Genomic DNA, 25,454 nt, shown 5'->3' with positions numbered 1-25,454 from the left:
GCTCCCACGGCAGCTCCAGCCTAGAAAAGGCTCAAGCCAGGTTCTGCTCCCTCAGCATCCTGAGCTCTCCCTGGAGGAAGCTCATTAACAGACACTGGATTTCCCTTTCAAAGCTGCAGGCGCTGCTCTCCAGGGAGGAAAAGCATGACCCGACTGGAGTGAACTTTCCCTTTCCCATCGCCTCCACAGAGGCAGATGAGCAGAATCATCATGCAAATGATGTCCTGAGCAGAATCATCATGCAAAAAGGAAGGAGACTTAGGGTGGACAGGGACCCTCAGCCCACCCTCAGGAACAAGCGGCGCTGAGGTCCCAGGAGGGAGGTGGCCCTGACCCTCAAGAGCCCCGGGCACCCTTTTTTGAGATCCCATGGGGGCAGGCAGTGCCCAGCACTCCAAGCATTCCAAAGCCCCTCCAGACTTCCAAGCACCCCTCTTAGGTGCCAGCAGGCTCTGGGCTGAGCGGCTGCGGTGCAGGCAGGCTCGCGGGGGGTCGTTAAGAACCAGGGCTATGTGACACAAGGAGACTTAATCTCCATTCTTAACTAGAAAAATTACAAGGAAGCCAGGCTTTAATTTTAAGCTCCTCTGAAAAGAAGGATGGCATTTGAGACAAACAACAAAATACACCGTAAATCGATTAACACCCTGAAACCCTGCTAAAAGCTCCACGAACGTCCTGGCTTCAGCACCGCTCCAGCCCAGGCTGGCAGAGGAGGATGCATGGATGGCAAGTGCCGGTGCAGTGCTGGCACGGCATGGGCTGGTGTCAGAGGTCACCGACACTGCATGGCATGCAGAGCAGAGCACTCTGCAAAGCCCAGTCCCCTCCACAGGTTCTTCTTTACTCTCCTTCCTGGCCCCAAACCGAAGTTTCACTTTATGGCTGAGCACGCAGCGCTTTGCCAGCTCTCACTGGAGCCACCAGCACGCCTCTGCCGAGTCAACGGCAGCACGCAATCAAAACACTAAAACCTCGTTTTCATAGAATCATAGAACCACCAGGTTGGAAAAGACCTCTTGGACCACTGAGTCCAAGCATCCCCATCTGCTACTAAACCGTGTCCCTGAGCACCTCGTCCACCCGTCTTTTAAATACCTCCAGGGATGGGAACTCCACCCCCTCCCTGGGCAGCCTCTGCCAGGGCCCCATGACCCTTTCTGTGAAAAATCTTCTCCTGATGTCCAGTCTGAACCTCCCCTGGTGCAGCTTGAGGCCATTCCCCCTTGTCCTTACGAGAAGAGCCCAGCGCCCTCCTCTCCCCAGTCTCCTTTCAGGCAGCTGTAGAAAGCAATAAGGTCTCCCTCAGTCTCCTCTTCTCCAGCCTCAACACCCCCAGGTCCCTCAGCTGCTCTTCATAACACTTGCTCCCCAGACCCTTCCCCAGCTTCGTTGCTCTCCTCCAGACACACTCCAGAGCCTCAACATCCTTCTTGGGGCGAGGGGCCCAGAATTGAACACAGGATTCGAGGTGCGGCCTCCCCAGTGCCGAGTCCAGGGGCAGAATCCCCTCCCTGACTCTGCTGGCCACGCCGGGTCTGATCCAAGCCAAGATGCCATTGGCCTTCGTGGCCACCTGGGCCACTGCTGGCTCATGGTCAGTCACTGTCAATCCACACCCCCAGGTCCTTCTCCTCCAGGCAGCTTTCCAGCCACCTTTTCCCAAAGACGGGGAGGCAGTGGCTGTTGATGTCTTGCCCTCACAGAGCAAGGCAGGCAGAACATCAGCCCTGCTGGCAGTAGGGACGGTGGCAGAAATAGCTCCCTGAGCTCCCCATGGACCACCTCGTCCTTCACAGCAGGTGAAGCACGAGGAGAGCACTGAGAAGGGCACCAGCAACACATCACATGCCAAGCACCGTGTCCAGGCATGGTCCCATTTTAGACAGCTATTGAGACCAGCAGTCACCTTCATCTAAGACTCCACCAGTGGAGTTTGTCCTAAATAAGCTTAAACTCTCCTTGGAGAGAAGCATTACATCATGCACAGCTTGCAGACCCTCAGCACATCTCAAGCAGGCACCTTTGCGCATCCATCCAAAGCCCATTCAGAACTGAAGTCCGGCAGAAAAGCTTCCCAAGCAACCCCACAGCCAGTGCATTGTGGCTCCTGCGGAAACGGGCAGGTGGCTCTCACAGCAGGAGCAGCCCACGAAAAGCCCTGCACCCATCCTCCACGCCACGCAGAAAGGTTCACTGCCTGCCGCTGTGAAAACTTCATCATCCCCTTTCGTTTGTCCGCTCTGTGCAAAGCGACCCACTCGGGGCTGCTGACACGTCAGTGCCCTTCCCTGCAGGAGAGAGCACAATGTAGTGGGCTCCAGCTGCTCGGTCACTCCCCTGCATGCCCAGTATGCCCCTGCACTCCCAGCATCACAGCCATGGGAGATGGGGGTTTCTCCTCTTTCCCAGCCCAGGGCACCCAGCAGATAATTCCTGGGAGAAATTCTCCCCAGGTGCTGCTTTACAGCTTTAGTTTTTCGCGGAGGGCTGGGCAGCAGTTCTATCTAGGCATCCAGTAATTGCAGTTTAAGGGTTAATTAAGCAATATCAATACATGGGCTGAAAGAGTGAAAGCACTGAAATAAAGTGCACAGTTCATCAGCCAAAACTGCTGTGCCATGTCCACGATTCCTCTGCAAAGAGCCTGGATCAAACACTTACTACAAACAGGGCAGGACTAATCCACAAGCCACTTTGTTTGCTTTTGACTATGTTGGTGCGCTAATAAATGAGCCAATTTATTACATGTGACAAGCTTGTGGTACACCCCGAGGAGCTGAATTAGACAGGAATTTTTAACCTCTAAAAACCACTTTGAGACAGAAAAAAAAAAGAAGGAAAGAAGAAAAGCAGCTCTTCCTCCTGTGAACACAGCCTGCAGTTGGTTTGGCAAAAGCCCAGGGAGACACAGGCAGGGGAACGCGAGAAGGGAACAGGCAGGAAGAGCCAGGATGGACGGTCCTGCTCATCCTGCCTGGATGGACGGCAGCACCAGCAGCTGAGCTTGGGCACGGAAGGTCCCGTAGGTGCCGTTGCTGCTTTCCAGCTCCTTGCCCATGGCCTGAGGAAAAGGAGAGCGAGGGTTCTGCAGACGACGGGTGTGAGGCACAGCTGAGCTTGCACAGCCATCGGCAGCGGTGGCGAGACAAGGGATGCGAGATCTGGACCCCTGGACCTTTGAACTGTTTGATGCTGAATCCTTGCAAACATCCAGGCGACCAAAGGTTGTGGACCCACAGATTCATCTCCAGGGAAGCAAACGGTGCTGCTGTAACACAGCCACAGAACCGTGCGCCAGCGGCTCGGCTGTGCCACTGCGAGCAAACCTGGGGCATCACAGTGGAGCTGGGAGCGCTCCAGACACCCAACCAGCCGGGATCCAGCGGCCAAATGATGGCTGTAGCTCAGTCACGGCAAATTCATTTCTCACAGCCCCTCATCTCCTTTGATTTTCAACAGGGTGGAGGCTCTTCTCCAAGTGTTTTTCCCCAGGAAAGCTCCATGGAGTGAAAAACTCACTGGGCAAGAAGCTGTTATGAGCTACTCGTGCAGACACGAGCTCAGAAAGGGAACTCGTCCGGTGCTCAGCTGACACGTGAGCACAGCCAGCAAATACTTCAAAGGATTCCCCAGGGAGGAAAACCTCATACATAATAGACAGCATTTCAAGAGACTCTGACACGGGTGCATTAGTGCAACGTAAATAACCCCACTGCGCTGCCAGGCGCGAAAGGGTGTCCCAGGCAGTGTGCAAGAGCCATATCTGCAGATAGGGCTCAAAAGAAAGGATTAAATAATAGTAATAAAAGTCATTCTCTTCCTGCCAAAAAGATAAGGAGGATGAGATCCTGCTGGAAGCCCCGGTGCCAAAGTGGCGTGAGAAAAGCTTGCCTGGTAATCCTCGAGATACCGTTCTCCATTCCTTGCATGTGCCAACAGGTCAGATTCCACTCGCGCGAGCCTGGGCAGGAGCGGGCAGGCAGCAGCTTCCGCTCACGCCCCCGCACGGATGGGCGGCAGGTGAGCAGCAGGCCAGATGGGTACCAGGACCACGGGAGCTTGGGGAAGGTGAGCAGAGCCCCTCAGAAAGGTCAGGCCCTGCCAGGTCCTCAATCTCAGCAATTGCTTCTAAAGCTGTGGAGAGAACCGCTCTCCAGGAAAAGAGCGTTTCTGGGGTGGTGATGAAAATTCCTGGACTCTGACCCATACATAGTGGCAGAGTGAGGAGAGAGGAAATGCTGGGTTTGGTCTGTGCTTCCCAAGAGGCTCCTGCTTGCCTGTCCTGGACCGAAAGGCACACGGTTAGCAGCGGTCCTGTGCACCCCGGGGAAGGACCCTCCCTCCTTCAGCAGGAGCTCCAGCCCACAGGACCCTGAGCAAACCTGAGAGCATCCTCCTACCCCTGGGCCCCGGCTGCCACTCAGACAGACCGCAGCAGCATCTGTGGAGCAGCCAGACTCTGCTCCTGGCAGCAGGCACCTCATGGTGTGGGAGCAGGGATCAAGGAGGGGACAGGGGGACAGCAGTGGGGCATGCTCGCAGCCCTGTGGCCCAGGGCATCAATGTTTTCCATATGCAGCTCTGTCTTTCCCGTCCAGGGGATGCACCCCACTAGCGGTGCCTTCACAGTGAAGAAGGAGGAAGATGGAGGAAAAGCATCCAAGGGGTCCTTTTTCCCTCCACCTGTCCGTACGGATGGGGTGTGGTGAAGCAGGGACGGGCACACACAGCAAGTGGAATATGTCAACCAAGATGGATTTCTCTCAGCAAGGGAAGGGCCTTCGGAGTCCTCCTGCAGTAATTTTCCAGGGCTGTTGATTGACTGGAGCCAGACAGCCCATCCCAGCCCCCTCATCCCTCCCACGAAGGGGATGGTTGCATCATTTTGCCTTAAGAAATAAATAACCCCGGTGCCGAACCAGAAACTGTTTTGGAGGAGACCTTCTTGCCAAGTACAGCTCAAAGCAGGAGTCTGGGAAGGATCTCTGGGCCAGAAGACAACGAGGATTTTGCTGGCTGATAGTGGGCAGCGGTACGGATCATCCCAGCTGTCCCACCATCCTGGCGTCTCACGACTGCCTTCCTGACACAGTGACACAACCCAGCAGGGCTGCTCCTGTGAGGCAGCATGGGCAGCACAGCCTCCCTTGTCAGACGAAGGGAGAATCCAGGACACGGAGAGCAGTGGCTCCTTGCCCCAGCCCAGTTCCCTGTTTGCTTCCAGAGAGCCCCAGACTGCCCCTTCCGAGATGGGAGAATCCTCAGTGCCAGGACCACTGGCACCGCTGCAGCAGAGCAGCTCCAACAGCCCAGGACGAACCAGTAAAACCAATACGGCATCCTAATCCAAACATTGGAGAAAGGGAAAAGCAGCGCAGCTTTTCCAGCTGTTCCCCAGGACTCCCAGAGATCCCCTTTCTCCTTCCAGCCCAGCCCTCACACCAGGCACCCAGGAAATGCCGGGCGCCAGAGGCAGGGATGATGCAGGCAGGGATGATGCTGCACCACAGCAGACCCCTGCCCAGCGCCTCCAGGATTCTGCCTTCCTCGTATAGATCAATTTTGATGGAAACAAAAAATAAATCAGTGCTAGCCCGTTCCCAGGCGGCTGTTTTGCTGTGACGGATGATGACCCCAGAGCCAGAGGCCCCAGGAGCAGCGGCTAGGGAGATAAAGGGAGGACGGACAGATGGAAGGCTTGGACCCTGCCCCAAGCAGCATCCACCCCTGCCAAGGTCTTGAGGACTCCAGTACCACAGGAAAACCAGGAGCTGAGGTAGAGCTGTTGTGCGATGCTCCCTGGTCAGGACCCTGGAGCGACCGTGCAATGAGAGAATGGATGAAACAAAACCAAAGGAACACAATTAGGAAGGAAAGGCATACATACATATATCGGGTGATTCATCCGAGCCATCCGGACAATCCTTTTCCCCGTCACAGCGCCAGCCCTTAGATATGCACGTAATCTGATCTTTGCATGCAAACTGTTTAGGGCTACAAGTCTTCGGTGCTGGATGAGAAAAGAAATAATGACAATAAATGAGATCAGTTTCTTCCCAAAGAGAAGTTATTTTTAAAAAAAAAAAAAAAAAACACAATTTAAATTAAGGACTAAATTGCTTTCGGTTTGATTTCTTCCTAATGGCTCCACAAAAGTTTTAGCCTGGCATCAGATCCATCAACCTTGCCCCTAAGGAAAGGAGAAAATTTAAACCGAAGCATTAATTACACCGCGAGAAAACAGGAACCGAGATCCATGATGCGCTAACAGATTTTAAAGATCATTTAACTTGGATGAATTAGCTCCTGGGAGCCAACGGCGGTTCAGTCTCTGTGCTCGACAGTAAAGCAGGCAGGGAAAAAAAAATAAGAAAACCCAAATGAGAACAAATTAAAAAGTAACATTTTTAAATCACAGAGACAGCAGCAGCAGGAGGAGGATGGGTTCTCCATCCATCCCGCGCCCGGGAAACACACACAGACAGCCGGGACGGCAACGCTGGCACCAATCCCCCAGGACAAAAAGCCGCAGGAAAAGCTAAAGCCCAGAGTGCAGCAGTGGCTGAACCCCAGCACTGGGAGCCAGACTGGGAAGAGTCCTCGGGCAGCTCCGGATTGGGATGCACTCTGCCCTGACAAAAATGGTACCTGGGGGAGTACGGCTACAATGGGGGGAGTCTCTCCTCCCCCTGAGCACAGGCTGCAATCGGGGTGGGGGGGGATCCCTGCACAATGTGGGGGTCCCTAAAGGCTGCGCATCGCATCATAGAATAGTTTGGGTTGGAAGGGACCTTAAAGATCATCCAGTTCCAACCCCACTGCCATGGGCAGGGACACCTCCCACCGGATCAGGCTGCGCAAGGACCACCCAACCTGGCCTTGAACATCTCCAGGGATGGGACATCTCCAGGTTGGATGGGCCTTGGGCAGCCTGATCTAGTGGGGATGTCCCTGCCCATGGCAGAGGGGTTGGAACTGGATGATCTTTAAGGTCCCTTCCAACCCAAACTATTCTCTGATTCTGTGATTCTCTGACCCTTGAACCCCAGGAACTGTACCAGGGCTCCCAGGCGAGGGCCATACCCAGCACACAGCAAAGCCCAGCACCTGCAGCCCCACTGGCACAAGCTGCCTGCACGCCAATCTTCCAGGATTCCCCTTTCCTCGCAGAGATCCAGCGCTTTGCAGCAAACGCTTCCAGCAGCTTTGCCGGAACAGCGAGACCGAGCCCTGGGGAAAGCTGGAAATCTTGAAAACCCAACGAAACGCAACCGTGAGCATTTGTTAGGAGCAAAAGCAGACCATGCAATCCCCTAAACATTTATCTTGCGTCATCCCCAGCCCTTCCCTGCTCCAAGGATTCGCTTCACTCCTTGCTCAGCCTCTGGCCATATCTCTGCATCTCAGCCCGCAGCCGCACCAGGGGCAGGAGCTGCACTGGCGCAGCAGCTCAGTTCAGCTCCCTGATCCCGCTGGCCCGCAGGCTCCCAACTGGCAGAGAAATCCCAACAGGATTTCTCTCCTGGTATAAGAAGGAAACACCAGAGCTACCTCCAGCATCCTCTGCCCCGTCTGCAGCAGGGATGGTGCGAGGAAGAGGATGGGGAAGTGCCGGTCCCCAGGCCAAATCCCAGCTCCTAATGGGTGGGAGCAAACTCTTCCCACGGTGTAACGAAGCTAATTATTCCTCAAAGCTGCAAAAGGGCTTTGGCTGATGTCACTTAGTTTGATCGAACAGCACCACCTCCTACAAACCTCGCTTTCCCTTCTGTCGTTTAAAGCATCAGCGTCGGCAGAGTTGGAGCTGCTGCTCCGAGGGAGAGGCTCGACACCACGACAGGGAGCTCAGTGCACGCAAGATGGAGACTGGACGGATCAAAATGGATGAAACACCCCCGGTTATCAGCGGATGCCTCCCCCTTCACCGTCCCCCCACCTTCTTTAGGCGAGAGATGACTTGGAGATCAAGCCTGTCCTCTTCTTCCCGCGCATTGCACAGCGCAGGGCTGGGAGCTCAGTGCCTCCTGCAACCAGCTCTTTCCAAAGCCGGCTCTGCCGCCCTCTCTTCCCACAGGAGCTCATCTTCCGCCTCCACCTCCCAGCCACAAGCGTACCAAATGCAAGATTCATTAAGAAAACCACAGCAAAGAACTGACGCTGCCTTGGATTTCCTGCTCTCCCTCATCCTCCCAGGTCTCCAGCAGCCACAAAGTGACCTTCAGCTGCCGCAGCCACCCAACCAACCGCAGCCAGGACCCAGGAACCCCGCGGGCCAACAGCAGCCACTGTCTGCTCCCCATCAAGCTCAGCTCCTGGCCTTTTCCCTGTCTCCTGCGCCTGAGGGGAGTCGGCAGAGCTACACAAGGAGGGCAGAGTCCTGGCAAGCGGTTCCCAGACTGCTGCCCTGTCCCAGCCGCTCACAGCCCTGCGGGGCTGCAACTGCGTGGGAGCCAGGACAGGATGGTGTTTGGCACTGGAGACACCAGTCCTGGAGCAGGGATGCTCACCAGCAGCAGAGAAGATGTCCCCCGGCTCAAAGTCACCGTCCCCGCACCCTGCAGAGCAACCCCGTCTGCGGGGCTGGTGACACTGTGGCCAAAGCGGGCGCTCCCGCTGCTGACCCCAGAGCGCAAGACAGGGGATTTCTTCCAAGCACTGAAACACTGCTCACGCACGCTTTGTCAGGCTGCTTGCGTGTCCTGGTTTTCCTCCAGGAAAGCCACCCTGAGGACACGTTCCCTGCTCACAGCCATCCTCTCCAAGGCAGCGATGCTCCAAGCTCATCCTCAGTGGAGTCACGGGACCCCAGGAGCGGTCCTGCCACTCCTCGCTGCTGCAGGGTGCATGAACCCACCGTGAAGCTGCATGTGAGCCCAGCTCAAACCGCCTCTGCCATTCCCAAACTTGAGGATGGCATCAGCAACACGAGGCCTCGCAGTTTCCAGAGGAGTTTTAGCATCACAGCCACTGCGGCTCCGCACAGGGGAAGAGCAGCCATCGCTTCCCCTCCCAGCAGCCGTCTCCCCAGGCTCCTCGGCAACCCCACGAGCTTTCTGTTCTCGCACAACGTGTTCCCAGTGATTCAATAGCCCCGGAGCCGGTGTTGAGATGCCTCAGTGCCAGGTGGACAATACGAGGAGGTGTCTTGTTATTGCATCCTTCACACCGAGCCAGAGTTCTTCCGAGAGCCAGGCAGCCGCACCAGCAGGAGAGGCAACGGCAGCGGAGAGCGGAGCTCCAGCTCCAGGCGGAAGAATAAAGGCGCCTTCAGGCTGCACACAATGGTCAGCTCAGAGCACGGCCAGGACAGCTGCGAGAGAACCCGCGGAAAACACGGCCCTCCTTGGCAGTCAGAGGAGATCCCTGCTTAGAAGTAATTCAAAGGATAGAGAGAGGGAAAAGATCGTCCTAAAAAAATGGCTATTTGGGCGCAGGAGAGGGGATGCTCCTGCTCCATACAAAGGGAGGAAACCCCTGGCGTGGGGTGGAGTGGCAGTGGGGTCTTCCCAGGCAGGATGAGAGTGAGAGCCTGGCTGCACCTCCGGCCATAGAATCATAGAATAGTTTGGGTTGGAAGAGACCTTAAAGATCATCCAGTTCCAAGCCCTCTGCCATGGGCAGGGGCATCCCGCTGGCTCAGGCTGCCCAAGGTCCATCCAACCTGGCCTGGAACACCTCCAGGGATGGGGCAGCCACAACGTCCATGGGCAACCTAGGCCAGGGCCTCACCACTCTCAAGGTAAAGAAATTCTTCCTAATGCCCAGTCTAAATCTGACCCTCTCCAGTTTATCCCCGTTCCCCCTCATCCTATCACCACCAGCCTTTATGAACAGTCTCTTTCCAGCTTTCTTGTAGGCCCCTTTCAGGGACTGGAAGGTTGCCATCCCATGGACATGGCAGCCGGAGGCTTCGCCTTGGAGCTCAGCAGATTGGGAAAAGGGCTGATAGACACAACAAAACGCATTTCATTCTTGCCTAAAGCAAGAAATCATCACTTGCACTTAGAGGGCCTGTTCTGGGAGGCCGGGGAGCGGAAGGGTTTCACCTTGGGCAGAAGCCAAATCACCTTCAGAGGAGCATGGCACAAATTGACCTTATTGCTCTCTACAACTGCCTGAAAGGAGGTTGTGGAGAGGAGGGCGCTGGGCTCTTCTCCCCAGTGACGGGGACAGGACAAGGGGGAATGGCCTAAAGCTCCGCCAGGGGAGGGTCAGGTTGGATATCAGAAAAAAATTCTTCACGGAAAGAGTCATCGGGCACTGGAACAGCTGCCCAGGGAGGGGGTCGAGTCGCCTTCCCTGGAGGTGTTTAAGGAACGGGTGGATGAGGTGCTCAGGGCCATGGTTTAAGGGAGTGTTAGGAATGGTTGGACTCGATGATCCAGTGGGTCCTTTCCAACCTGGTGATTCTGTGAGTGATTCTGTGAAAAACCCAGAGAGACCAGGAGCAAACTGGAAAACCATCCGAGATCTCCCTCCTCAAGCAGCCGTGCGTTCCTCTTTGGCTCAACTCCTCCTCTGCTCCTCGGGAGGAGGTGGCCGCTGCTTCGCAAAGGAAACGGCGCTGGCCATAAATACGGCCTGGAATGAGAGTGATTTGCAAAACAGATGTGCTGAGGGAGAGAGCTTGAGAGGGAGAAAAATAAGACTGCTCTGCACTCCTCCTAGGTCTCCATCCCCAGTCACCCCCTCCGCGCTCACACACCCCATCCCGTGTGGCGAGGAGCCTGCCAAGGCACACACCTTCCGCGCCACGCAGAGCAAAACCAGCCAGCACACCGGCTCAGCCCCGGCAGTGAGCAGCCACTCACCCTTTGCCAACTACAATGGATGCGGCAGCCAAGTCTGGGGCAGCTGGTGGCCCACAGAGCCCTTGTTGGGCACCCTGGGTCCCAGAACAACACGCGTGGCAAAGCCGACTGGATCATAGAATCATTAGGTTGGAAAAGACCTCTTACATCATCGAGTCCAACCATGCCTATTTGGATGCTCCCAACATCCAACACCACACGCACATGCTTTGCCTCGGCGAAACAAAACCCTGCCAGGTTGCTCTGGAGGGCAAAAGCCAGGCAGGAACCCACCAGAGCCCAGAGGAAGGGGACAACAGAGCCCTGGCCAGCAAAGGTGGGATCCTCCAAGCTCCAGCCCCATCGAGACATGGAGAGCTCATCACCACCCTCCATGTGTCAGCCCATACAGAAGCCAGCGCACACCAAGAAAGCTTAACACACGCCAAGGCGCAGGAGAAGCCCCTGCTACAATCTTCTCTGCTCCCAGTGACCATTTGGGTCAATTTTGGCCACTTTGGGCTGACGGCCTTTCTCCCTGCCATCTCTCCCTGCTGCCTTGGTTCTCAAGACTTCGCTTGACCGGAGCATGGACATGTCCAATGCCGCTCTCCCCGGTAGCAGCCGAGCCCGTGCCCTCTTTGGCATGCCCATGACCGAAGGCTGGACGATTGTCCAAGTCACCCAAAAAACCAAACACAAAAATCAGAGTTACCTCACACTTCCATTTTTCATTTTTCTCCTCCATATCGTCCCTTCTCTGTCCTTGAAACTCAGAAAAAAAAACAACAGGATTTGTTCCTTTTCTGTGGTTTTAGGACTTCCCAGAGTTTCTCTGCAGCCATGGGACAGACATCAGGAAAGGACCAAGCAGGGAGACACCCTCAGCTCCACGCGCTCCCCTGCTCCAGGGCTCAGTCTGAAGCTTCAAGGCTGCTGCTCAAACTCCAAATCCTGCCAGGACAGAGGTTTGTGCAAAGTCTGGAGGCTGAGCATTGATATAAAGCCGCCGGGTCCAAAGAGTTGGACAGGGTAACAAGAGACATTTAAAATAACCAAACCTAAACCTGCAGGGACGTTTTTTTCCAAAGGAAAGGGAAAGCTTATTTGTTTGTTTTGCGTTTAAACACAAGATTTCTAAACAGTTCAAATGCATTTTTGCAATTCTTCCATCCGACCCCCTCCAACGGGAAGATTCAAACCAGATCCGCTGCCCGAGCCCAGCCATTGCTTCCATGAATGACGTTGCTGTGCACTCCCAGCCATTCCCGACGGAGAAGCCGCAGGTATGCGCGGCTGGGGGAAGGGCCCGTCCCATTGCTAAGTAAATATTGTCTTTAAAATACAATTTTTTTTCTCCTTCCTAGAGCATCCAAATCACAAGGCATTAACCTTGTTGAAAAAAGACATTTTTGAGAAGAAAAGCCCCTCTCTGCTTTCCTGAAGAGGTCGGAATAGCATAAATCCTTGTCAGTTGGGATTTCTCCGGAGAAGGAGACTCCATGCCCTCCCTGGGCAGCCTGTTCCAATGCTCCATCACCCACACAGGAAAGAAGTCTTTCCTCATGGCCAGGCAGAACTTCCTGGGCACCAGTTTGTGCCCAGTGCCCCTTGTCCTGTCACTGGGCACCACTGAAGAGAGTCTGGCCCCCTCCTCCGGACCCAGCCCATCCGAGATGGATCAGTATTGATGGGATCCCCTCCCCACCTTCTCCTTTCCAACCTGAACAGATCCAAGTCTCTCGGCCTTTCCTCCTAAGAGAGATACTCCAGGCCTCTTCTTATCTCCATGCCCTACACTGGGCTTCCTCCGGTCGTTCCTGGTCTTACCTGAGCTGGGGAGCACAGAACTGGACACGAGACTCCAGATGAGCCTCACTAAGGCAGAGCAGAGGGGGAGGAGAACTTCTCCTTGCACCCCAGGGTACCCTTGGCCATGAGGGCACATTGCTGGCTCATGGATGGCTTGGTGTGCACCCGGTTTCCGAGTCATTCTCCACAGAGTTGCTCTCCTGCTGGTCAGCCCCAACCTGTCCTGGTGTGTGGGGTTGTTCCTCCCCAGGAGCAAAACCCTATGCTTGTCTTTGTTGAACTCTATGAGGTTTCTCTTTGCCAAACTCTCCAGCCTGTCTGGATCTCCCTGACGAGGAGGAACAGGTAAAGACTGGAGAGAGGCAGATTTAGACTAGACATAAAGAAGAATTTCTTCAGTATGAGAGTGGTGAGACACTGGAACAGGTTGCCAAGAGAACTTGTGGCTGCCCCATCCAGGTTGGATGGGCCTTGGGCAGCGTGATCTAGTGGGAGGTGTCCTTGCCGCTAGATGATCTTTAAGGTCCCTTCCAACCCTAACGATTCTATGATTCTACAAATGGGAATTCCATCGGCTGCTGGGCTTGCCACTGGCTGCCTCCCCAACTCAAACAAAGGGAGAGGGGAGAGAAGACCTGGGGAGGAGGAGGATGGATGGGAGAACGTGCACCTAAAGGAGGACAGAAGATGGAGGCTGCCCATTCCATCCATCCCTGGTGGGGAGGGGGAAGGGGATAAATTCATATTGTGGCTCCCAGGGGCTGCTTTCATCCTCAGCAGCACCGCGGTCACCTGACTTCAAACGGATCCAGGCGGAGACGATTGAAATGCGAACACACATCAGGAAATCTGGATGCGCTGGAAGGAATGCGCTCCACGGCCTGCCCAACCCCTTCCCTCCCGCTCCCCAGGCTTGGATGAAATGCATTAAAAAAAAAATAAAATTGCATTTTAAACCAAATTCAGAAGCCGGAACGTGGGCACCGGAGTGTGATTCGCTCGCCCCTTCCCGCTGTCAGCCCCACGGAGAGGTCTGCTGGAGAATGAGCTGGAAATGGCAGAGATGGAGCCAGATGAAACGAACCCTCAGTATTTTCAGAATTGGAAAGGGGGAAAAAAAAGAGCTGGATCATACAGAATGTGGTGGGGAGGGGCAGAGGGGACGGCTCCAGCCACGCAGCAGAGGAGGCTTCAAGGAAGAATCACACGTTTTTGATTTCTTTTTCTTTTTTTTTTTTTGCAGCTTATCTGCAATTTAGATAAGGGGAGGGGGGGGAAGAGAAGAAAAAGAAGAAAAAAGCAAAAAGCATTTGCAGCCAAGAGAAAGGGGCTTAACCTGCACCTCTTGGTCCAGTTGGACGGACAGCAGCATCCCTGGCTGGCAGTCACCCCTGACAGGGGTGAAGCTCCCCCATCTCCTGCCCCAGGGATGGGATAGGGGCAACCCCAGCCAGACCCCCACCTCCCCTACCTGCTCAGAAGGCTTCGTTCCCCTTATTTATTCCAGCAATAAGAGGCAGGATGTTTATACCCTGGGCAATCAGGAACCCAAACAGAATGGAGTGTTCTGCACTGGAAGCAGTTATTTATGGCTTGTGGCTAAAGCTGATAACGCTTCCTCCAGAGACCTGCCTGCACTGGGCAATAAAGCAATTGCACTTTATGGATTAATAGGCATTTCATCTGGACAGACGGATCAGGGCAGGATGCTGCCAGAGCTCGGCAGGCGAGCCTGGGGCCGAATGCAGCATGCGGGGGCTTTGTGGGGTTGGAGAGTGCTGCGCTTCCTCCTGCCCGGGACGGGCATCAGCTCGCCAAGGCTTTCAAAGGGCTGGAGCCTGGCCAAAACCATTGGCCTTAATTCATTAGTCAACTCAATTTCGCTGGCTTTGCAAATAAGGACTTTGTCTGAGATGGGGAAACGGAGCAGAGCAGCTATTGTGTCCCGGGAGCGGGCAGAAAGGGCCCTTTGAGAGGACACTCTGCTGGAATAAAAGTCACTTTTATCCCAGAATAATTAGCGGGCTCTGAGTACACTAATTATTCCAGCATAAAGGGACTCTTATTCCTGAGTAGCGCATCCGTGCAGGGAGCTGCTCTGGATTCTGGTCCACCTGCCTGTGTGAACGCATGCCCCACGCCAGCGCTGAGCCGGGCACCGGGGATGTAGGGTTAGGGATGCAGGGATCCCCTCGTCATCTCCAAGCGGCTGCAGCCACGGGTCCCCACCAGGGAGCAGCCGGAGGTCCCACCCTAGTTGAGGTGGGGAGATGCTGAAGATCCCTGGAGGTGTTCAAGGCCAGGTTGGATGGGCCTTGGGCAGCCTGATCCAGTGGGATGTCCCTGCCCATGGCAGAGGGGGGTGGAACTGGATGATCTTTAAGGTCCATTCCAACCCAAACTATTCTATGATTCTAGTTCCACCCCCTCCCAGCCATGGGCAGGGACATCCCACCGGATCAGGCTGCCCAAGGCCCATCCAACCTGGCCTTGAACGCCTCCAGGGATGGGGCAGCCACAGCTTCCCTGGGCAACCTGTGCCAGTGTCTCACCATTCTCACGGTGAAGAAACTCTTCCTTATATCAAGCCTAAATCTGCCCCTCTCCAGTTTACACCCATTCCCCCTCATCTGATCACCACAAGCCTTTGTGAACAGCCCCTCTCCAGCTTTCTCGTAGTCCCTTCAGGTACTGGAAGGTCGCTATAAGTTCTCCTCGGAGCCTTCTCTTCTCCAGGCTGAACAACCCCAACTCTCTCAGCCTGTCCTTGCACAGGAGGTTCTCCAGCCCTCCGATCATCTTTGTAGCCTCCTCTGGACCCATTCCAACAGCTCCACATGCTTCTTCTGTTGAGGATTCCAGAACTGGACACAGTACTCCAGATGAGGTCTCACAAGAGAGGAGCAGAGGGGCAGAATCACCTCCCTTAGCTAGATGATCTTTAAGATCCCTTCCAATCCTAACTATTCTACAATTCTATATCGTCCACCTGGCTCGCCCATCCTGGGATGCTCCAGGAGGCTAGAGAGCATGGAGGCGGAGGAACACAAGGATCCAGAGATGCAGCCCCATCTCCAGCCACCAGGTCCCCTCCTGAGCCCATTTGGGACCGCCATGTTGTGGGGAGCACCTCCTGGCTCTGGGGAGGAGGAGGTCATAGAGCCACTGCGCCACTCATCACACAATAACCATTTCAAGGTCTCCCCAGGAGAAAACAATCCACAGCAGCATCACAGCCCCTGCCCACTCCTGCTGGAGCATCCTGCCCACACAGAGCTTCCAGCCGTCGCCTGCCCCCATCTTGGTCTCCAAAACCAAACCAAATCAGTGCGTGAGAACGCAGCCCTGAACAGCTGCCTCCAGCCAGGGTGGGCAGAGCCCTCCCACCCATGGACACCCCAGCCATGCTGGCCCTTTCCAGGCACACACGTACAATGCGGCAGTGTGGGACAGAGGATGCTTTGGGCTTTCCTGGGAAGCCACGTCCTGCAGTGGCTTCAAGGCAGCTTTGCAGAGCTGCATCTCAGCATCCTCAGATGTCCACACAGCTCAAAGGGGTCCACGCTGGAGCTCATCCCTGCACTGGCACTGTCCTTCCCAGATATTGGCATCAGACGGACTACCAAACCCCTGAGCCAAGAGCGCTACAGAGCCTGGCAGCACCCACGACCCGCAGCCACCAGCCAAGCAGTGAGCACTGAACCAGAGCTGGAGGGAATCTGACAGCTAAGAGTGAAGCCTAAAGCCACATGCGGGACTGCTGCACAACGCCCGGGCCTGGCACTGCTTGTACCAGCTGTGCAAAACACACCACAGCCCTGTGTGTGCCAGGACAGGGACCGTGGCAGGGCTGGTCAACAGTGCTCCACTCCCAAACACCCATGTATTTGAAGAAGTAAAGGGTAAAAAAGAGTCCTTGGTGAAATGTCCCATCTGTTTATAACTGGTAAAAATTTAAAGTGGAATTCAGTTGGGTTATGTTTGGTCATATGCTGCATCCCAGATGCCAATCTTGGCATCTCCGCTATGCCAGCACCAAACCTCTCCCGCGAGGCACTCCAGGAGCTCCCAGGGGGCTCCTGCAGGTCAGGGTGCTGGTTTGCCCAGTTTTACCTTCAGCAGAAAAAGAAGCTTTAAGATTTTACGCAGTGAAAAGGGCGTGGGGCTGGGACAAGCGGGTTTTGAGGGACAACAGGATCCGAACAGCTGCAGAGAAGACCAAGCTGGTGAGTAAGCGCAGCAGTAGGCTCCAAATCCACTCTTCCGCCGAGAAAACATGCTCCGGGCCACGAGAGGAGATGCTGAGCAAACCCATCTGGAAGGGCTAGTGGCGGCCGGGGCTGCAGTGGGAAGCGGGGCTGTGGTGCAGGCGTCAGCTCAGGGATGCCGTGTTGGATCAGGGCCATTGGCCTTGCCAGGAGCAGCCAGCAATGTGTCCCAGGGCATGGATGAGGGCAGGGACCATGGATATTTCAACTGATGTTTTCAGGACTGGGAGAAGCAATTTTCCTTCTAGGGAATAACTCAGGAATTGCAGGTCCCACTCAGGGGCAAAAGCCTAGGTCAGAGGTGCAGGCACAACCCAACCCTCGGCACAGCATTCACCCCGGCATCCCACAGCATCCGCCAGAACTGCTGGACGGCAGCCGCCGTGGGAAGTATTAAACCCAAGTGCTTCCTTTTCCAAACAATAAAAACGCAGCACGACACACGCGGCGCTGAGTGCTACAAGGAAGGAAACCCTGACAGGCTCTGCCAGCCCCCTCCCCACACCAGCTGTTGGGAGGGACGGGTCTAGCACCAAGCCAGGATGTGCACCCGAGGGAGGACGAGGCACCGCATGCTTCAGGATGTCACTGTTCCCTGGAATCAGAGCCACCCAGGTGTGAGGCATCAGCTGGAGCCGCTCTCCCAGCCACAAATCCAGCTGGGCATGGCCAAGGGGCATTGCTGCCACCAAGTTTGTCCCCAGACAAAGCTGCTCCAAGCAGCATCGAGTGGGCACAAGGAGGTGAGTGTGCATGAGGAGATAGGTGGGCATGCAGAGGCAGCCCTCCCATCAGCGAGTCGCTCTGGTGCCAGCAGAGCAGCAAAGCTCAATGCCGCAGCGTCACTCACAGCACGGGCGCCTGCATCCATGTGCAATCCTTGAGGCCACGATATTCAAATTCTGAGCACGGCACGAAGAGAAAAATCACCGGGCACGTCTGCGAGGTGCTGGTGCGTGTTGCTGCAGCACCGAGGGGCTCTGCCCTTGAGGTGCAGGGAAGCAGCGGGAGGGGACACTGGGAGGGGACACCAGGAGGGGACACCAGGAGGTGACACGGGCATCACAGCAGAGCCCAGCTCGCCAGCTGCAGACGCTCAACTCCTCATCAGCCACAATAAGCCACTGCGTGAACCTGGGACCCAGCGAGCGCTCAGTCCCTGCTCTCCGACGGCTGCAGCGGCGCCTGCAAACAAAGAGCTGCACCATATTAAGTAAATGGACAAGATTGATGCGTTTCAAAGCTCTCGGCAGATTAAAATAACAATTTGCCTGGCAGCCCACAGCAAACAAAACCCAGCAAGGCCAGGGTAGAGCAGCAGCAGCATGATGGCTCAGAAGCCTTTGTCCCCCCCAGCTGACATCCTCCTCCACAGTTTGTTCGCCCAGGGATGGACAGGGACATGGTTTAAGGGAGTGTTAGGAATGGTTGGACTCGATGATCTAGTGGGTCCTTTCCAACCTGGTGATTCTATGATTCTAGGACAGCAGAGCCTCAGTCCAGCAGCACGTCTCAAAGCAGCCATCACTTCCCTTGCCCCCATGCCCCCATTATTCACCAAGAGAACCACCGGCTCACGGTTCACCTCACCCCTTGCCCGCCCAGCACTGGCTTCCACACCAGGATGTCAACATCCACCCATTCTGGCCATGGGCTCATTTGGAGAAACAACAGCTTGCAGGAGGCCAGCTGGTCCACTCAAAGATGCCACTTCCAATTCAGACTCCTTCTTAGCCATCCACAATCCCCGCCGCTGCCTCAGTCCACACCTCTGAGACACGGCAGTCCTGCTCTCACCTTCCCTGTAGTCTGACTCTCCCCGAGCCGAGGCCACTCTTGCCATCCCTCCCATCAGCAGCTCCACAAGCACGATCCCACCAGAGCACCTGAGAGCTGCCAGCAAGGCCATTGTCCAACATTTCAGTCACCTGCCCGACAAGCTCCTCGTTTCCAGCAGCGCTGGGACCAGCTCCGATCCTGCAAAGCCTCTGCATGACTGCAGCTCTGCTCTGCTCCCTTCCCTGGCTAAGAAAGGACACTGGGAGGTTATTTTTAGCCCTGGAAATGACTGGATGGCATTGGGGAAAGCAACCTTACACAACAGAGTAACGTCCAGCAAAACAGCCCTCAAGGCCCACCCAGCACTTTTCGTTCTTAAAATACGAAGCACAGAGCAAAGACAAAAAAAAAAAAAAAAAAGAAAGCAAAAGGAGTTGCTGAAAATATTCCCTGCAGCTGCCCAGCCAGGGTACGGCACGGGAGGCACGGAACAGCCAAGCCACCAGCAGAACCTGGACTGTAAACAGCCTGAGTCAGTCTTCCAAAACCCAAAGGAGAGGAAAACACATCCCCTTGACAGCAAGCTCTGCGCGGATGGAGCCAACGCTCCGGTTGGGAGAGTCAGCGGAAGAAAAACCTCATCAAGGCTCCAACACGCGCCGCCTCCAGCCTGGCTGCCTCGGCCGCCCACAGAGCCCCCTAAAAGCAGCTCCGAGCCCCCCGAGACGCATTCACCCCGCTGTGTGCGCAGCACCTGGTCCAGCACCAACTGCTGCCCCAGTGGCCTCTGCCGATGCCACTCGGCACAGCCGTGAAGGCACCAGGGCCCAGAAATGCACCCGCATCCCCTCCCCATGGACCGGTGGCTGCTTTGGGGAGCCGGCAGGATCCCAGGGAGCAGCACCCACAGCAGTGGGGCCAGGCTGCCGGAGGGACCCCAGCTCGCGAGCATCCCACAACCATGGGAACACAGTCAGGTGCCCTCTGTGAGAGGTGACGGAGATAAAACTCAGCCCCAGCACAAGGAGAGCCTTGTCCACCTGGCAAAGCACGGGACCACACGAAGGAAACGGGCAGGCACATCCACCGCTCACCGGCTGAGTCAGCCACACGCCGCCGTGACCGGGAGCAGGCACCATCTTGCCCATTTCCCAACCTTGGATCCACAGGATTCATCCAGGCGTTTCAGCTGAGCCCCATGACTTGTTGAGATGAGTCAGGAGCAGGAGGGTTTTGCACTCAGCCGAGGTGCCACACGCGGGTAGGTGGGCGGCTGCCGGTTGGCACAGGTGCTGAGCGGTGCCGTGCGCCAGCCAGGTGGTCTAACAGCTACGGAGCAGAGTTTTTTTCTGTGGGATTTGCACAAAGAAGGCGCGCAACACGGATCTGGTAACTGGAATCATTTCAAGGTCTGGAAGAGGAACCTCCTGCCCCACGACAAAGTCATGGTTTCCCCCACCAGTTACCACCACGCTGATCACGCTGACTCAGCAGGAGCACAGCACAGCCTGTCCCGGCCAGCAGCTCTCGTGGGCCCAGCCTTGACCGCAACACCCTGCACTGTCCCACGGTTTCAGGAATCATACCCTGCACCCCCTTCTCAGGACAAAGGGCACTCACAGAAGCACATGCTCCCCGCACACCACTTCGGAGCGGCAATTCCCAGCCTGAGCTGGCCAAAGTCTTGCTGAAAGGTCACCCATGGGGAGCACGAGGAGTCATCCCAAAGGCATAGCCAAAATCCCAGAGCATCGTGGGTGGTCACAGAGGTGGGCTTAGCTCCCTCTGCCTCCACGGGGCAGCGAAACCCCCACCTTTCCCAAGGGAAGGCATCCAGAGCAGGAGAACACAGGCAGCCCGCACCCTGCACAGCTTCCATCGCGCTCATGAGATGGTGGTGAGACCTCGGCAGGATCCACTTGACAGCGAGCGCGTCTCCCTCCTCTCCGCCACCGGTTGCTCGTGCTGCCATGGCTTGGGAATGAGCCACGCAATAACCCGCTGGCACCAGGCAGCCCACAGCGCATGCTGCTCTGCAGACACCACGTGCTCAACGTACACACCAAGCCACCACCACCATCACCTCCATGAACGGTGACGATGCTTCTGTTTTCTGCCCTCATCCTGCCCCATCCCCAACCCACTCTCAGTCCACAACACCAGGAGAGAACCGGGACCTCAAGCAGCACCCCAACACAGCTTTTCCTTTAACTTTGCTCTGCTTTTGAGCTCTGATCCTGCAGATTCTGCAAGGAGATGAGGATGCGGTATGCAGCAGTGGAGTCTGTGCCGGCTGGCGTACCAGGCAGGCAACTGGCTTTGCCCACTGGCAAGCCAGTCGTGCCATCACGGATCAAACACAGGCAAAGAGGAACCAGTGAAGGCCAAAGCAGAGTCCACTCCTCCAGAAGAGGAGGCCAGGGACTTTGAGGAACAGGGAGGACCGAGGCAGTTTGGCTCCCCATCAGCCCAACTGGTACTTGATGCTGGAGGAAAAGCATCACTTGCCAAAGGACATGAGCAGCCCCTTCCCGGTTCAGAGGTTCCCAACGGAGCAAATGGAAGTGGCATGGGAAGAAGATGAGGATGAGTGATGGAGCTGAGACACCAGAGACGAGAGGGACACCACACCTCTTCCCGCATCCGCACCACTCAGAGCACCTTGGAACAGGGCTGGAAGCAGTGAGAGGGCAACACCTCAGGTTCACCCCTTCAATCCAAAACGAGCAGCACTGCCAGGCTCTGCCAGGAATTGTCCACTGCTGCCTCATCCTCTCAACGTCAGTGCATGACACTGGACAGGGAACAGGCGGGACAGTGGCTGGAGCCCAGCCCTCTCCTCCAGACACCACAGTGGCACCAGGACACGCTGGCACCCCACAGCCCATCATCTCTCATGCAGGGCAGCACCACACAGAGCTCCCAGGAACCCCAAGCTCTGCAGAGCAGAGGTTCTCATCAGGACACTCAGTATTGAGATGCGGGCATCCTCCCCTTTCCTCCCTGCCATTGCCCAGAGGAGCCTGCAGCCAATGCCCGTGGGCAGCCCCTCCGACAGCTCCTGCCTTCTCCTCCCAGCAGCCCCCAAACACTCCTCTCCTCACCTCTCGTGAACCCAGCGCAGCTCCAGGCATGCCCACGCTCACCCAGAGAAACAGCGTGCCCACATGGGCACACGCGCTCCCCTCATGCCTGAGACGCATCAGACCACCGGCGTGGCAAGCAGGGAGCACTGCACCGGAGCCCTGCAGCCTCCTTTGACCACAGGCTATTCCCAAGGCAGAAGTGACTGCTCTGCCCGCAGTGGCAGTGGGATGCAGAGAAGCCCCACACTGCCCCAGCAAGCAGCAGAGGAGCTCCAGTTGACAGAAGCTACCGGTGCCCTTTGTCTCCCTTGGAGAGCTTACTCCTCCACCACCTCACCAGCTGGACTTTGCCTCCTCCTTCTCCTGCAGCCCAAGCCGGGGACAGCTTCCCAAGCTGCAAACCACAGGAGAGGTCTGGGGATGGATGCAAACCACAGCAGTGGCGTGGGGAGCTGGGTCTCTGGGCAAGGACTAGGACCCCACACCCAACTCCCAGTAGCACCTGGGCAGCACCAGTTCCGCTGAGGTTCTTCCAGATTCCCACTGCACCCAGCACGGGCAGTGGAAGACCTGGAGTCGGGGAAATCAGAGCCTGGCCAGGACCTCTAGGGCCAAGGCACCAGCTCGGATGCCACCAAGGTGCCACCTTCTGCTTCCCAGCTGGCCCAGCTTCGAGATCCCCCTCCGCATCCTCCTGCCCACAGACCCACACAGCTCCTTCCCCAACTCTCTGGAGGTCCCCTGGCTCTGCTGTGCTGCCCGAGGCTCCGTGGGGTGGTACAGGACTCCATCCCCATCAGCACTCCCACGGGGAGCCCTTCTGGAGGGGTTCGGGTTGATGGAAGGAGAGGGCCTCTCTCCGTGCTGGCTTCTACTCTGCTCCAGCTCACAGGGTGGAAAAGGGACGGAGGAACTCCCCTCCAGATCATCATCCTTCTGCAGCCTCGTTTCCAAAGGCAACAGAGCTTATGCAATGAGCGATGCCTGTCCCTCCCACCCCCACGAACTTTTGGATCCACTGGCTGCTGCCACCCATGGGTCCCCGGGAGCAGGTTGGGAGCAGGCAATGCCGGTGGGCTCAGCTCAGCCCTCACCTGCGCTGCCAAGTGGGTGCCCGTGGGTCAATCAACCCATGCTAACAAACATGGGGGGGTGCCACCAGCAGCTCTGCCCCTGTCACCTCTCTTCCAGGGACACTAATGAAGCGCCCGGACCTCCAGCGAGGGCGAGGAGGGGCTGGAAGGATGGAAACTGCAGGCTCCAGCCCTCCCGCAGCCCAGACACGAATCTGGAGCAGGGATCTGGCATGTGTCCCAGCCTCTTCCTCCTCCTCCTCCATCCCTGGTGATGGGTCAGGCGCTGCCACGACACCAAACGCCAGTGGCTTCGCTTGGCTCGCTCCAAGGTGGGCAAAGAGAGGGGACAGAAAAACCTTCCCAAAAATCCCTGGCGAACCAATTGCTCCAGCCTTCGCCAGGCCATTCCCATTTGGATGAAGGGAATGAATAAGAGGAAAGCCAACCGAGCCAACTCAGAGCCCCCATTTCCCTGCTTTTAAAGCGGAAAAACAGCCTCCTGCACGGTGCATTCAGGCATGGCAGGGAACTTCTCCATCGCCGGATCGCGGCTCGTCCAGTTGCCAGCTCCGAAAGCACTCGCGCTGCCAAGAGCAGCCCCTTGCACATTCAAACCCCGGCCACGGAGCTGACGAGCTCGCTCCAGTGTTTACTGAATAGATCAATAATAACCGGGAACGGGACGTGCGCAGCTTGGAAAGAAGCTGGACAGACAGACAGACAGACAGACCCATCGCTGGGTAAACATTTTCCTAGTGCCACCAGAGTGGCCGCGGCCAAACTCCGCAGCGGGGCCGTGGTGGCTCCAGCAGCCCCAGTTATGCAAGAGAGGGGTTGCGGGATTGTGGGATTGCGGGACAAGCCAGGCTGTCACAGGCGGGGGGACCCTGACCCCCAGCATCCCGACCCCCTGCTTCCACCCTCCCAACTTCGGCTCCCAGAGAAACCAGGCTGGCACGAAGGATGGAAGTGCCCCAAAATCGCAGAGAAAAGATAAAACGGGGAGAGGGAGCAGGCGGGGGGGGGGGAACCCCTTCACTGCGGTGCGGGGAAGGACGGGGCGCCCCGGCCCCGCTCCCGGTGTTGCCGGTGCCCCCCAGCCCGGCTCCCGGTGTCGCCAGCCCCCCCCCCCCCCCCCCCCGCACCCGCTCTGCTTTGTCACGGCGGCGCCCCCCGCCCCCTCCCCGGCGGCTCCCGGCAGTGATCGCGGGGCTGCGCAGCTGCGGCGCCCCCGGGAGCTCCGCACCGTTCCCCGCAGCCGGTGCCCCCCCCCCCCCCGCGATCCCCGCACCGCTCCCTTTGCCTGGAGCCCCCCTCTGTCCTCCCGGCGATCCCCGCACCGCTCCCCACACCCCGCGATCCCTCCTCCCCGCTTCCCGTGATCCCCGAACCGCTCCCTGTGCCTGGAGCTCTCTTCCCCGCACCCCGTCATTCCCGCACCGCTTCCCGCACTCGGAGCCTCCTCTCCGCACCCGGTGCCCTCGCACCTCTCCCCGCGATCCCCGCAACCGTTCTCCGCGCTCGGAGCCCCCGCACCGCACCCCGCGATCCCCGCACCGCATCCCGCGATCCCCGCACCGCTCCCCGCTCCGCCCCGGCGAGGGCCCCGTTCCGCACTCACCTTCGAGGGCGCGGGCGGCGGGCGCGGCCAGCAGGGCGAGCAGGCACCCGGCGAGGGGCAGCAGCGGCCCCATGCCGGCGGCTCGGCGGCGGCGGCGGCGGCTGCTCACGCCGTGCTGCCCGCGGGGCGGCGCGTCCCGGGCCCGCGCACCGACATCCGCGGCGGGCGGGGGCGCGGGCGGGGCCGGGGTGGGGGGGGGCGGGAGGACCCTGCGGGCTGGGCGGTGGCGGCGCCGGGGGCGGCGGGGAGAGAGGGGGGGGGGGGGTTGGCGGGGGGCTGCGCGCGCCGCCGCCGCCGCCGCGGAGATTGGGGGGGGGGAACGCGCGCCGCCGCCCGCCTGACGTCACCGGGAGCGCGCGCGGGGGGGGGGGGGCGCGCCAGAGATGGAGGGGTCGTCGTACGCGGCGTCCGCGCGGCGCGCATGCGCGGGAAGGGCCGGGGTGGGCAGGGGTATCAATGGGGGGGAGGGAGGGGAGGGGGATCAGTGCGGGGGGGGTCAGAGGTGTGGGCACAGGGATCAATGGGGGGGGCAGGTAGGGGGGTAGGGAGGGGGATCAATGGGATGGGGGGTGGGGGGATGTGGGGAGGGGGATCAATGGTGGGGGGAGCAGACGGGGGTATGGGCACAGGGATCAATGGGGGGGGCGGGCAGGGGTGCGAAGGGGCTGGTATGGTATGGGCAGGGGGATCAGTGGGGACTGGGGGGACAGGCAGGGGCATGTGGAGGGGGGCTGGGACAGGCAGGGATGTGCTGTGGTGTAGGTGCGCTGTGGGCAGGGGAACAGTGGGGAGGGGGCCCTGGAGGGGGTGCGGGTGGGTGTAGGTGCTGCGGCACAGCCGTGCTCCCCTCAGCCGGGGCAGAGACCCTGCTGGGGACTGAACACTGGACAGGGGAACCGGGCCCAGATGGACCCGCGTTGGCGATGCCGGCATCCCTGTTCTGCATGCACCTACAGAGCCCCCCTGGGAGGGGAAGGACCCCCCCCCCCCCGGGCAAACACCAGCAGCACCAGGGCTCC

At 57.7% G+C, this 25,454-nt stretch overlaps 1 protein-coding gene across 5 annotated transcripts in view; it reads right to left on the bottom strand.

Annotated features, from left to right (window-relative positions):
• LRP1 (LDL receptor related protein 1) overlaps positions 1-24,614 on the bottom strand; it is an 88,738-nt gene extending 64,124 nt beyond the window's left edge. For 4 of the 5 annotated variants that reach the window (XM_054051257.1, XM_054051259.1, XM_054051260.1 and 1 more), the window contains exons 1-2: positions 19,747-19,843; positions 5,891-6,013 (exon numbers count right to left, since the gene is read on the bottom strand). In XM_054051257.1, the coding sequence (XP_053907232.1) occupies positions 5,891-6,013; positions 19,747-19,828 (205 nt within the window). In that variant the 5' untranslated portion in view covers positions 19,829-19,843. Of the gene's footprint in view, positions 1-5,890; positions 6,014-19,746; positions 19,844-24,435 lie in introns of those variants that run through there. The other variant, XM_054051258.1, reaches the window with a different exon arrangement.
• Between the last annotated feature and the right edge of the window lie 840 nt (positions 24,615-25,454).

The sequence above is a fragment of the Cuculus canorus genome, chromosome 29 (genome assembly GCF_017976375.1).
Source record: "Cuculus canorus isolate bCucCan1 chromosome 29, bCucCan1.pri, whole genome shotgun sequence".
In the NCBI taxonomy this organism is placed as follows: Eukaryota; Metazoa; Chordata; class Aves; order Cuculiformes; family Cuculidae; genus Cuculus; species Cuculus canorus.
The sequence above is the reverse complement of the archived record's forward strand: the minus strand, read 5'-3'. Positions and strand labels throughout refer to the sequence as shown.